At 40.3% G+C, this 14,127-nt stretch overlaps 1 protein-coding gene across 2 annotated transcripts in view; it reads right to left on the bottom strand.

Moving 5' to 3' along the window:
* The window catches only part of TEK (TEK receptor tyrosine kinase), a 112,631-nt gene extending 101,351 nt beyond the window's left edge, over positions 1-11,280 (bottom strand). Inside the window, exon 1 of one of the 2 annotated variants that reach the window (XM_081282064.1) lies at positions 10,714-11,280. In XM_081282064.1, coding sequence (XP_081138190.1) covers positions 10,714-10,765 — 52 coding nt within the window. In that variant the 5' untranslated portion in view covers positions 10,766-11,280. The remainder of the gene's footprint in view (positions 1-10,713) is intronic. The other variant, XM_081282065.1, reaches the window with a different exon arrangement.
* Between the last annotated feature and the right edge of the window lie 2,847 nt (positions 11,281-14,127).

Here is a 14,127-nt window from a genome sequence, read left to right on the forward strand (position 1 = left end):
TTTTCCTCGACTTCTTCCTTGCCACCTCCTTCAATGTACCTGACAGTATAGCCACACGGAACCACTGCATAAGTTCTTAAATGTTTTATCCTGCATTTTTTCATGTTTTTCCCTCTGCCTAGAATGATTTTACTCACTTCCATAACTGAATATCCATAAGGCTTAATCCTAGCCATCCTTCTCAAATGTCACCTCTTGGTGAGACTCCAGTTGTCTCCTGGGATTATTTGCCCCAGCTGCCATGCTTCTGTCTGCCTATCTTAGAGTAGGGCTTCTGAGCCACCAGATTGCAAGCTGATTGAGCTAGGGCTCTTCTCTTCACTATGTTTGGGCCAATGCCTAGCAGATTTCCAGGATGAAGGAAGAACTTAATAAATGTTAGCTTGAATGAATGAATGAATAAAACTGACCTACCCTTTTCTCCATTGATAGGAAAGGCTTGCTGCCTAACTGCCTGACCTTTCCTGTATCCAAGGCATAAAGTAAGTCTTGACTGTAGTTTGACTAAGAATGCCAACTTTCCAGGATTCCTGGGAGAAGCAAGATTAAAGCCCAAGGCAGTTCTTTGAGACATACTGATTTGCATGAGACCCTTTCACTTTATTCCTGTCACTAGGATACAAGTTGTTTTAATATGTTTATTTGAACTCACATGTATATACATAGTTCTAAAAAGGATGAGATTAAAGGACAAGATTGGTTAGAGCAGATCTCCCAACCTGCATTCATTCACATATTGCTTTTGTGGTTCTTACTCAGTTTGTATGCTACCTCTATAATTTATTCCATAATCATTTTAAAAATTAATTCAAGTTTATTAACCTCATATTGCACTGTCACATCATAGATATGATACATACACATCTATCTATAGATAGGTACAAATTTATATATATATATATGTATATATATATATATATATATATACATATATATATATATACAAAGAAATATTACAACTTAAAATATTGTTCTGAGTACCACATAAAATCATCTAGAAAGCTAGCAATAGTATATATGACAATTAGAGATGCACTAGTTCAGAAAATTTAATCTAAAGCAAAGTTATTTATTAAATCAGTTCTCTGCTGGCACTAGTGTACTATGTATGCCTGGTGCTAAAATATTGAAATATCAAGCACAGCTCAAAGTCCAGCGGGCAAAAACAACAAGTAAATTGTAAACTGCAATTTAATGTTCTAAGTACTATGACAGAGGCAAACACAGGGTACCTCTGTCTGACCCTTCTTGGGCATCAGTGTAAGCCCCCATCCCAGCTCTTGTTCTAGTTGCTCCTGCAGAGGCACTTTCTGAGCTCTGAGCAGGTGCAATCTCCAAGTAGTTCACCCAGAGCCCATCTAACTGTAGCTCAGAGCCCACTGAATTACTACATCACCCTCAATAGAAGGGTAGGACAGCAATGGATAAATGTCACTCCATTTCATTCTTAATTCTGCATGTCATCTTGTAGAACTTCTCAGAAACTTCTCAGAACTGCATCCTGGTGCAGTTCCATTGCCCTGGTCTCTCACCTGGAATCTCTCACTTCTCTTCCCTGGAATGACCTTCTAGGTAACTGGCCTATAGGTGTGGACCTGCCTCAGGGCACATTTTTTGGCCTCAGGCAAAAGCAGGGCCCTAATTTATGTAAGGAGGTCTGAGGTCTTTAAAGGGATGACACCTGAGCTACCCTCTTAATCATGGGTATATAGGGAGGGTGAAGAAAAAGTGAAGAAGGTGTTCTGGGCAGAAGAAACAAAACGACATGAAGGCTTGAAAAGAAATATTTGGGAACTGCAAAGAGCCGGGCATGAAAGGAACACAACTGTAACACACCATGAGGGATGGAGAGTCGCAAGAGGTTGGTACAGTAGGCAAAGGCTGGCCCTGAAAAGTCACTGGCAATAACTAACCAATACCAGCAGCCTCTTCTTAGGTTCTGAAAGAGGAGCCATGAAGAGCAAAATAGGTGGATGTTTAAATCAACCCTAGAAGACAAGTGTTTTTCAAGATGCCAGGGGTATGGACACTAAGATTTGAGCGTAAGGGAAGGAAGAATTAGAAGATGCACTGAAGTGAGGCAGAGCTGCCTGCCCCGCCACCCCCAAACACAGACTCACAGACTCTCTCTGCAAGCTGGTTCCAAAAAATCCAGTAACAAGTTTAATCCAAAGCAAGGCAGAGTCCACTTGAATTCAGTAAATTGTGAATAACTAGAAAGTAACAGGTTCAGGATAAATAAGATGGGGATCTATAGATGACAAATCATTCTAGAGCCTCTGTTCCGTCAAGACCCAGAGAAGAGAGGAAATTGTAGGCCGGCAGGGAAAAAGAGGAGAACCCCATCTTGTCAGCTGGTTGAGCCACAAAAGGAAATCCCCCTCCTGACAATTCAGATACTTAGCAAAAGCCCAAGAACTCATAGCTCTAAGCACCTCTCTCTGGTGCAAACCAGGCTTAAGGCCTGAAGAGAAGCCAGGGAGTCTCCTCCAGAGGATGAATTGCGTGCACCAGAGAATGGAAGCCTGTGTTAAAAGGACTAGTTTGAGAGGCTGCAGCTTTGTGTATAGGCAAACAATCAAGAAAATCTGGTTTCTATTGAGGGCTTACTATGTACCAACACTGTAAAAGTACTTTTAAGTAGTTGTTTTTTTTTTTTTTTTTTAAATAATCTTCCCTGAAACCACAGGAATAGGCACTGTTAGCCTCATCTTCCAGGAACCAGCCTGAGGTGACCCTGAAACACCAGTTAGAAGATAGCACGGTGAAGCATTTTAAAGAGCTCACAATTTGGGTTTATGTCACTCAGTTTAACTCTTGTCTCCATCATTTCTGATGAGACAAGGTCATTCAGGACGATTCACTTTTAAGATAGAGAAACCAATTCAAAATAGCTCAAGCAACTAAAAGAAACTGGTCTATATAACCAGAAGACGTAGGGATGGGTCTCTGGTTCCAAACCAATAGACCCAGGGATCAAATAGTATCATAATGCCTGTCTTGGTTCTGTTCTATGTTATGGGCCTCATTTGCTCCCAGGTTAGAACAGCTTCCTTCAGGTGATCACGGCAGTAGCTAACTCCAAATAGTATCCTCAGTGAAAAAAAAGAGCTTTGCTTTCAAAGTCCTCATAAATCTCAGGGAAGGAGTCTAAATAACTCTATTGGGTCCTGCATTCTTCATTTGAATCGGTTATTAAACAGATGGAACATTCTGTGATCAATGATTGGTAGTCCCATCAGAATCACGGAGAGAAAGTAAGGCAGTTCTTGAAAAGTAGGAATGTTGAGCAGTTCAAAATAATGTATGCCTACTACATTTTAATTTCTGGCAAGTCGTTTAACCTGTGAAAGCCTTTGTTACTCCGTCTATTAAAAAAAAAAAACAATAGTACCTGTTGTGCAAAGTTGTTGTGAGATATTAAAAGTCATATTAAACACTTGACACATAGAAGCAGTCACTTTATGGTAGTCTTTTTGTTGTTGTTGTTATTATTAGGTACTGTTATTGTTTTGTGATTGTTTACACATGGGATGGGAAGTTGAAGTCCATCCCAGATCTCCAGATCGTCATAAAGCACTCCTGGCCCCAGGGCGGTGTCCTCTTTGGCCCTGCAGCCCAACGCCTTGCACAACCCAGGCTGTGTGTGCCAAGGTTAAGCTGGTTCACCGTTAGACTGCCACAGAGCAGTTGAGTGCCTCCTGGCCCCAGCAATGTCAATACTGCCTTCCTGGCTCCGCCTATTGTATCTGGAGGAAAGTGGCTGAGCATTGTCTTCCAGAGCTCCCCCCAGGAAGCATGATATCACCCTCTAACAAAAGCGGGAAAGCTGACAGATCTGCTGAGATGGGTGTGGCCACCACACACACCTCACTGGTCAGGCCAGTGCTCCCTGCTTGTCACAGCCTCTGTGACAAGCAGGGAGCAAACAGTAGCCACACTCAACACCCGGCCGCATGCTCTGACTAGTCCTTATATTTTCTCCCTGTCTTTGTCACCCCCACACTACGTTAGACACAACTCCCAAGTAATGGGAAGGTACTCCTCCTTTTTGGCAGATACTTAGGGGAGAAAGATGATCAGATTCCTGAAGGGACAGAAAGAGATGAGGGTGGGGGTGTATGGGTGGGAGGAAGCAGGCCTGGCTCCCTCTAAAAAATCATTCTGCACGTGTAATGCAGAGAGTTAAGGAATAGTCTGGCCAGACTGGTGGGAACTGGGTTATCAGTTAAAATTCCAGAAATAAGGGAGGCAACTTTAGACATTCCCTTTCCTGAAGGCCGGGAGAGACGCCAGCTGATCTTCTGACACCCCTCCCAGCCCTGCTCCAGCACTGCTGCCAATACAGCTGGCTCCCTGTAAAATAACACATTTGCAGACCCATGCCCAGTGCCAAGCATGGAGACTGTCATCCTGCTGTCCCTGTCTTACTGATCCCCTTCTTAAAATGCTCCTTCTGTTGTGACTGAAATTCCAATTCTCTAAAATCCCAGGAAAAGAAATCTAATTGGTTTTTCTTTTCCTACCAACTCCCTGACTGCTGCTGCTTCATCAAATCCTTGGACATCTTCTCTTTCCCTTCCCTTAAGTCTTGGTTTATACCCACGCCCCTGACTCTACTTACCATAAACTACAGATTTCTTTGTCTTAATTTCTTGCCCAGTCCCCTTCTTTTGAGCTTCAGATCTAGAGAGCCAACCTTTTGCTAATTATCTCCCTTTACAGGTAACCTCAAAATCATTATTTGCTCCAACTCCAATGAGTTCCTTCTGCCATGTTTCCCAACGGAATGAATGGTACCACATTATCCAAGTAAGAATGCAGAAGTTTGATGACTCTCCTCCCTCAGTCCACCTCCCACAGGGAACCGTAACCTAAGGCCCACTCAAACCCCAGTTCATCCCTATAACCTTCCTTCCTGAAATGTTGAAAACCCAAATTGGTCCTAGCCCACAGTCCCTGCCATCTTAATCCATCCTCCACCCTATTATTGGAGTGAATTTTCCAAGGCATAAATCAGATATGATATGATAGGACAAGCACCCTGCTAAACTTCAACACACAGAGTGAGGCACAAACTACTTCCAATGACCTACAGGGCCCTTCCAGATATGACCCCAATGTTTATTAAGGCCCTTTCTTTTTTTTTTTAATTTATTTTATTTTTTTTATTGGTTGTTCACAACATTACCAAGCTCTTGACATATCATATTTTATTAAGGCCCTTTCTGATCTGACCCCAACCTTTATCCTACTTGGGGTGGGAGGCGATTAGGGAAGAATGGAAGTACTTTGAATAAGACAAAGGGGAATGAAAGAAGGTAAGGGAGGGGAAATGGGAATAAGAAAGATAGTAGAATGAATCGGACATTACTTTCCTATGTTCATATACGAATATATGACCAGTGTAATTCCACAACATGTACAACAGGAAGAATGGGAAGTTATACTCCACACATGTAGATGTCAAAATACATTCTACTGTCATGCATAACTAAAAAGAATTTTTAAAAGTTTAAAAAACTACTTCCATCTTATACCCCAAATTTATTCAACTTCCTTCCTTAAGTTTGCCCTGATATTTCACACCCCTACCTACCTCCTTATAGAGTGCTCTCTCTGATGAGAAGTTCTTCCTTTTTTTCTTTTTGTCTTGATTTTAAAATTATTTGGCTATTCATAACCCATATCTAAGATTGGCTGTGCTTTTTGGCAATGTTCATGATATTTAGTAATTCTTGGAAAGTGAGAAAACTTCAAGCTAAAATTCTTTTCAAATATCATTCATTTTCTTTATATTAAGTTTAATTAAGTTGACATTGTGTTTTTAGACATTCAATTAAATATTTATGTTTAAGGGTTGAAGGTATAGTTCAGTGGCAGAGTGCTTGCCTACTGTGTGTGAGGCCTTGGGTTCACTCCTCAGCACTGCAAAAAGCAAACAAATATTCAGGCTTAATTTGGATGTTGTGGCTTCATTGCATCAAAGACAATTTTTGTAGTCCTTGAAAAGCTCAAGATGAATTGTAGGCATATGAGATAAATTTTGTGTTAATATGTTATAGGTATTATTCAAACTAGAGGTATTTACAAAATCTGAGATTGTCAAGAATTAAAAAATGTTTTATTAGCATTTGTACTATGTTTACTTGCAGAACTATAAGGTCCAAATCAGAAATATCTAACATCAAGTAAAGACCTCCTTAATCATGCCTTTATGAATGTATCATGTATCAACAAAGGGAAGAAGGAAGTTTTCTTTTCACTTTGTTGACAGGAAATATTTAACATAAGCTAAACTTTTAGGATAAGAGTGAATACTACTTACAACAAATACAAAAACTGATTATAACTATTTATTACTACTATTTCCTCCTGGCTGAAACCCTTTCTACAACATTTCCTTTTTCTTTCAGATCTGTCGTGGAGTATCAAAGGTTGTTTACCACCTTTAATTTTATTCAATAAAAATTATTAGACATTAAATACATGGAATACGAGGATAGAAAAGAAATAACATCTGTTCTCAAATATTTTAGAGGCTTATTGGGCTAAATTCATGTGCCCAGAGCTCAAAGACACAGCCTCCAAGGGCTGCACAGAACTAAGGGAAGAACAACAGCAAGGGACAGGTTTGGCCCAGGCAGGCAGAGCTGAACTGTTTGGAGAATGAAGATGAAAAAATGCTACTTCCAAATGGATGGAACAGCATGAACAAGAGCCAAGAAGAAAATGTGTAGATTGTGGAGATTGGCCTGGGTTGAAGCAGAAGGGCCATGAGAAGGATGAATGGGTAGGGGAAACATTGAATAGTGGGTGAAGTGAGCTGGCTTATTGAGTGAGGAGTGGCCAGCGAAAGATTTGAGGGACTGGATAATGTTGAGCTCTTGTAGGAGGACACTGAATAGTGAGAGACTTGCCTGCATCCTGGGAAAGATGACATCACTCTTGACTAGCATGGTAGTCCTCACAGCAACACTTCTCCTCTGACTATATTGGCTTCACTTATTAAGAGAATTCTTACTGGTTCAGCACTTTACATGCAGTATCACCTTTGATCTTTATATCAACCCTGAGAAAAGGATAGTCTCATCCATAAAAGATGAGGTTAATATGGCCTCAAGAAATTAACTTTTTACAGGCATCCAATTGGGGCTTTGACATTATCATCTCACATCTGTGACTTCATGCTTTCAATCCCTCGACTTTCCCAGTATATCTGTTGTCAAGTTTCTTGGAGTGTTTAATGGCTGTGTTCTAAGCTGTGGATTGGAGTGAAGTGATTACTGTTTCTGATTTGGGCCTTTTATTTCCGCTAATGCAACATATACTTTCTGCATTATCTTTTTAGCAAGTAGAGCATGTGTTAGCTCCCATGAAATTTATGTATTACCAAAATCCTGGGTGTCATAAGAAACTTTCAAGTCAGTTCTATCCTACATTGAACATACTAAATCCAAATACAACTTTGCATTTATCTATTTTGAAATGGTATCTTTTGGTTTTAGTAAACCCTTGTAGCCTAGAGAAATCTATTTGAATCCCAATTCTGTGTGCTAACAAGTAAGTCCTCCACAACAAACAGGCACAGGCACATAACACAATCTCTCTCTCTCTCTCTCTCTCTCTCTCTCTCTCTCTCTCTCACACACACACACACACACACACACACACACACATACACACATACATATCTTTTAATGAGTACAGCCTTAGGAGACACTGATAATTTCAGAAGAATTGAGAGCTCATTAATCTAAATCCCTCAGAGCACATACAGTCTTTTGAGATGGACTTGGAAGGCTCCTTCCCTTCTGGAGAGATTCTTAAAAGAACTAGACTCTTCCAGGAGGTTCTCCCAGGACAGGGCTGAAAGGGGAGTGCTAAGACCTCCCTACAAAGAGGATGCATAAAGGGTACATCTGTGAAGGAAGTAAAACCTCTCTCCTTTGAGAATAATCCCAAGGGGTGTCTTTGATCCCAGCTTCTAGACTTCCACCCTTGACTATTCCACTTGACTCTAGTCGCCCAAGATCTTTGCTAAGAAGGAGGCTCCACCTGGGCCCACTTTCCTTACCCAATAACTGCATTTCCTCTGCCACCCCAGAGAAGATCTCTGCCATCTCTGAATTCATTCACTGTTTAAAATGTCAAATGAGACAGGAAAGAGATATGAAGACATGCGACCAGAGACTTTCCCTTTGCATCAGCGTTGATCACATAGCACATTCCATAATAAAGCACAAAGAGTCATTTTGGTGCAGGAGGGGAAAATATATTCAACTCTTCAGAGAGAACTACCTAGTTTGAGGACGGGGGAGTAAGGAAAAGGTAATATGTCTATTAGAACTTGTTTGCAAGCTGAAGTTGGCAATGATTCTCAACTGGGAAAGGCAAGTATAAGAATGTGAGAATTTGTGGGAAGGTTTCTGACAGCTACGTATCTCTTCCAACCTCTTATGGGTCAGCATCTTCACCAACCAGAGTCACTTTTATTGAGGCAAATGGACTGTATGTTTTCCAATTCTCTTGGTTCAAGAAAAAAAAGGAGTATGAAACTACCCATTGGACGAGAGAGAAACCTATAAGCTGTACATCGCTTGCCCCACTTCTCTAGTCTTGCAGTGGAGTCTGGCTTGAATGGGTTCCTACAGCTATGGACACGGGCAAGCTAGATTGCTTTTGCTACAACCGCCAAGCCTTGAGCATTCATGTGAGAACACAAGATAGGACTCCACACAACAAACCTACCCCAGAAATTAACATTGCTAGGGTCCCCCTTTCTGTCTCACAAGAACATGACCTCCTCCCTGCCTTCTGCTTATTCTCTGGAAATCAGTGCTTGTGTGTGTGTGTGGGGGGGGTCTTTCTCCCCACCCCCTTCTTCAAGGTACTGAAGTCAGACACATAGTAACTATTTTGGCCACATAAATTTTTTTTTGTTGTTGTTTAATTTTGTGACAATGTTTCTAAGCTTCTAATTGCGAAGTGATACAACATGGTCATTTATGGGGAAAAGTGAATTAAAACAGCTCTGTGTATTATTTAACCTAAAAGGTACATCAGAAAAACTGAAGGCACTTGGAATTTGCAGTCCTTTAATCCCTAATGTAGAATTGGTTTCAGATTTTGTATCACTAATAAATATGACAATTAGAAAGAAAGCAAACCCTGGGTCCAGGAAAGAAAGCAAACCCAAAATCAGGAATCATAATTATTTAGGTGATTATAGAGAAATCAACATTTTGCATTAATAAAAACAATCTATATACTGAAACCATCTAAGAAAATCTTTCATTTTTAGTAATTTTTTTTATACATTCTTACTCTTTAAAATACTTAATTTTGCCAGGCACACTGGCATATGCCTATAATCCCACTGGCATGAGAGACTGAGGCCACAGAGAATTGCAAATTCAAAACCAGCCTCAGCAACTCAGCAAGACCTTGTTTCTAAATAAAAAAGGGGCTGGGGTTAAGCGCCCTGGGTTCAATCCCCAGTACAAACAACAACAACAACAACAACAAAATCAAATTTACAATACATTCTTTTATTTAAAAAAATTTTTTAGTTATGGATGGACACAATACCTTTATTTTATTCACCCATTTCCATGTGGTTCTGAGAATCGAACCCAGTGACTCACATGTTCTAGGCAAGCACTCCACCATTGAGCAACAACCCCAGCCCCTCCAATACATTTATTTTTGAAAGTGATATAGCACAAACTGTATGCGATTCTGTTATCTTATTGAATTTTAAAATACTTAATATTTCAATCAAAGAAAAATAAGAATATAAACTGCACTGCTAAGTAAATTTCCCCAGATTCATTTTCAATATCAATTTAATTTCCATTATAATAATTACAACATTTTCAAGCCAGAGGTAAGAGACTGATGGCAATGATAATGTATGTGTGATCTGCCACTCAGGTCTCAATGCTGCTCTGCTTGTGTCACACAGGTGGAGAAAGCTACTGGGGCACACCACTATCGAAAGAATCCGTGCAATAAGTACACTAAGTCCCAACACATTCTGGCCAACCACTTCTTAATGCCACACCATGTCTTGGTACTCTCCTGTGCCCAGTGATCTGGGTAACTGTCTAAGCTTTAACTTCACTGGACCAATAAGCACTATGAATTGCTATATGCCAAATATTGTCTAAAGTGAAATAAAGATTATGTACTACAAAGCCCAGACTTTGGCTGCTTTCATTAAAATAGGATGGGAATATGAAATCTTTACAGAAAAATATTTTTGTTCTTGTTTGACAATAACAGTCTGCACATTGTCTTAAGTGGGCCCCCATAATACTTGACATGAATTTTATTTTTAAAAAATTGAAGGGTTTTTCTTTTGAAGCAGGTAAAATCAAGTTTTATTCTGGTTTATTAATAAGGAAGCACTCCAGAATGAGGAGCAAGAAAACAGTGCACAGTAATAAACAGAGCTTTCTAAATCAGGTGACTTAATCAGTCCACAGAGAGTTTATGGCAACAGAGGAGGCAATCACCCAAAAGAGCTCTAGAAAAAATCAGTTTTTGCCACAAGGGCTTTGAGTACATATATTAACTAGAGAGTCCTAGAGAAACGGTGCGGATGCTACAGCCACCCCTGGTTAACCAGCACTAAGATTTGGTGAGAGAGCCCAGAAAGTCGCTATTTTAAAAAACATGAAATAAAAATAAAATAAAGCCAAACCTTACCAGAAAGGAGCAAGCTGACTCCATAGAGCACGAGGCCGGCTAAAGAGTCCATGCTTTCCCAAATCTCTCCATCCAGCGTCCACAGATGTGCATGAGGTCCCAAGGATCTTTTCAAAAACCCAGAGCTTTGTGACTTTCCACTTGCATGTTCTGCTAGCTCTTGTTTACAAGTTCGAGGCAAGAAGGAACAGCACAGAAGCAGGCTGTAACAGTCTCATTTCTGTCTGAGCACAGGGAGTTTTAAGTTCCTTTTTCCTGTTTCCTTTGTAGATTAGGATGGGAAAGGCTGTATCTTAAAGGCATTTGGTATCAGCAGGGCTGGGGGCACTGCAAGCCCTGTCCATCTTGCAATTCATCAAAACACTTATCTGTTACTCCTGCTTCTGCCTGTGCTGCTGTTGTAGGAGTAGAGAAATTTTTGTTGAAAGTTATGAGTCCTGGTCAGCATTTTCAGAAACAATGGGGGTATCCTCTCATAGGCGGAGACCTGGGAATAACAAGCTCTCCACCTATGTATGGTATGTGATGAAGATCAGGCCTCTGGGGGACCTCTAACAGCTCTCCCAGCTACAGAAGGGTCTTGTGGGCGTGGGGAGCTTTTGCTTTTGTATTCTCAGTTTAACCCACATGGTTTGCATTGGGGGGGGGGGAAAGTTTCCTGTGGCGAGAAAACACAACCTGGAAGGCAATTAATTTGAGCAAGCACCGGTGAGGTCAGTTCTCAGCGTAACCAGGAGAGAACAGAGTCCAAAATTGTTAGTCTGTTTTCTTTCACACAGATGGCCTATTTGCTGGCCAGGAGCCCAAACACAGGCATGCTACTAGCTATAGCTTTAATTTTTATTAACATTTCATCTAAAAAGGTGATCTAATTTCATGAAGCACTTGGCATAGTATGATTTTGGTAATGAGTAAGGCACAGTGGTGCATGCCAGTAATCTCAGCTACTCCAAAGGCTGAGGCAGGAAGATGACAAGTTCAAATCCAGCCTGGGCAATGTAGTGAGATCCTGTCTCAAAATAAAAAAGGCTGGGGGTGTAGCTCAGTGATAAAGCACCCCTAGGTCCAATACCCAGTATCAAAAGCAAAACAAAGATTTTGATAATGGGAAGAATTTCACAGTTTTTGACCAACAGTGTTTCAGAAGTAAGTTATATACATATTTTTAAAAAGTAAAAATCAAACAAATTCCCACTAACCTAGGAGAGAAATAGTATACCTCAGAGCAGTGAGAGTCCATGGGCCAAAATAAAGGTGCCATTGGAATAATGATATCTAACACAAGCTCAGAGACCATATTCTTTTTTTTTTTATTGGTCGTTCAAAACATTACATAGTTCTTGATATATCATATTTCACACTTTGATTCAAGTGGGTTATGAACTCCCATTTTTACCCCGTATACAGATTGCAGAATCACATCAGTTACACTTCCATTGATTTACATATTGCCATACTAGTGTCTGTTGTATTCTGCTGCCTTTCCTATCCTCTACTATCCCCCCTCCCCTCCCTTCCCCTCCCCTCTTCTCTCTCTACCCCCTCTACTGTAATTCATTTCTCCCCTTGTATTATTTTTCCCTTTCCCCTCACTTCCTCTTGTATGTAATTTTGTATAACCTTGAGGGTCTCCTTCCATTTCCAAGCAATTTCCCTTCTCTCTCCCTTTCCCTCCCACCTCTCTTCCCTGTTTAATGTTAGTCATCTTCTCATGCTCTTCTTCCCTACTCTGTTCTTAGTTACTCTCCTTATATCAAAGAAGACATTTGGCATTTGTTTTTTAGGGATTGGCTAGCTTCACTTAGCATAATCTGCTCTAATGCCATCCATTTCCCTCCAAATTCTATAATTTTGTCATTTTTTAATGCAGAGTAATACTCCATTGTGTATAAATGCCACATTTTTTTATCCATTCGTCTATTGAAGGGCATCTAGGTTGCTTCCACAGTCTTGCTATTAATTGTGCTGCTATGAACATCGATGTAGCAGTGTCCCTGTAGCATGCTGTTTTTAGGTCTTTAGGGAATAGACCCAGAAGGGGAATAGCTGGGTCAAATGGTGGTTCCATTCCCAGCTTTCCCAGGAATCTCCATACTGCTTTCCAAATTGGCTGCACCATTTTGCAGTCCCACCAACAATGAACAAGTGTACCCTTTTCCCCACATCCTCGCCAGCACTTGTTGTTGTTTGACTTCATAATGGCTGCCAATCTTACTGGAGTGAGATGATATCTTAGGGTGGTTTTGATTTGCATTTCTCTGACTGCTAGAGATGGTGAGCATTTTTTCATGTACTTGTTGATTGATTGTATGTCCTCCTCTGAGAAGTGTCTGTTCAGGTCCTTGGCCCATTTGTTGATTGGGTTATTTGTTATCTTATTGTCTAATTTTTTGAGTTCTTTATATACTCTGGATATTAGGGCTCTATCTGAAGTGTGAGGAGTAAAGATTTGTTCCCATGATGTAGGCTCCCTATTTACCTCTCTTATTGTTTCTTTTGCTGAGAAAAAACTTTTTAGTTTGAGTAAGTCCCATTTGTTGATTCTAGTTATTAACTCATGTGCTATGGGTGTCCTATTGAGGAATTTGGAGCCCGACCCCACAGTATGTAGATCGGAGCCAACTTTTTCTTCTATCAGATGCCTTGTCTCTGATTTGATATCAAGCTCCTTGATCCATTTTGAGTTAACTTTTGTGCATGGCGAGAGAAAGGGATTCAGTTTCATTTTGTTGCATATGGATTTCCAGTTTTCCCAGCACCATTTGTTGAAGATGCTATCCTTCCTCCATTGCATGCTTTTAGCCCCTTTATCAAATATAAGAAAGTTGTAGTTTTGTGGGTTGGTTTCTGTGTCCTCTATTCTGTACCATTGGTCCACCCGCCTGTTTTGGTACCAATATCATGCTGTTTTTGTCACTATTGCTCAGAGACCATATTCTTATCCAGTGATCATTTCTTCACAGTATGAATTATAACTTTAGGGGAGAGTAGGCATTCCGCTCCTCACTGTCTTCCCTCCTTAGTAAAAAAATTTTCTACCCCATTTCCCACCCATTTGGGAAAAGGCAGATACTACCAATCTTGAGTAGTTCCTGTCACAGGTTATATCACATTAGAGATGGTCATAAGAACCAAATGATATTTCCAGCCTGCGGGGAGGGCAAACTTGATGCTCTGTCTTCAAGCACACCTGGGATCAAATGCTGACTCGGCCACATGTATTTGAGACAAGTTAACAACATGGGTTTTAGTTTCAGCAAATGTAAAATGATAATAACTTTTTTGTGGGTTTTTTTTTTTTTTGAGAAGATTGAGAGGTTTAAAAATACGTATAAATACTAGTACCATACCTAGTTCACCAAAGCTTTTCATTAGATGTTAATATGTTTATTTCTTCTCATCTCTCCATTCTGT

This window comes from Spermophilus citellus (assembly GCF_964194105.1).
Source record: "Spermophilus citellus genome assembly, chromosome: 2".
NCBI lineage: Eukaryota > Metazoa > Chordata > Mammalia > Rodentia > Sciuridae > Spermophilus > Spermophilus citellus.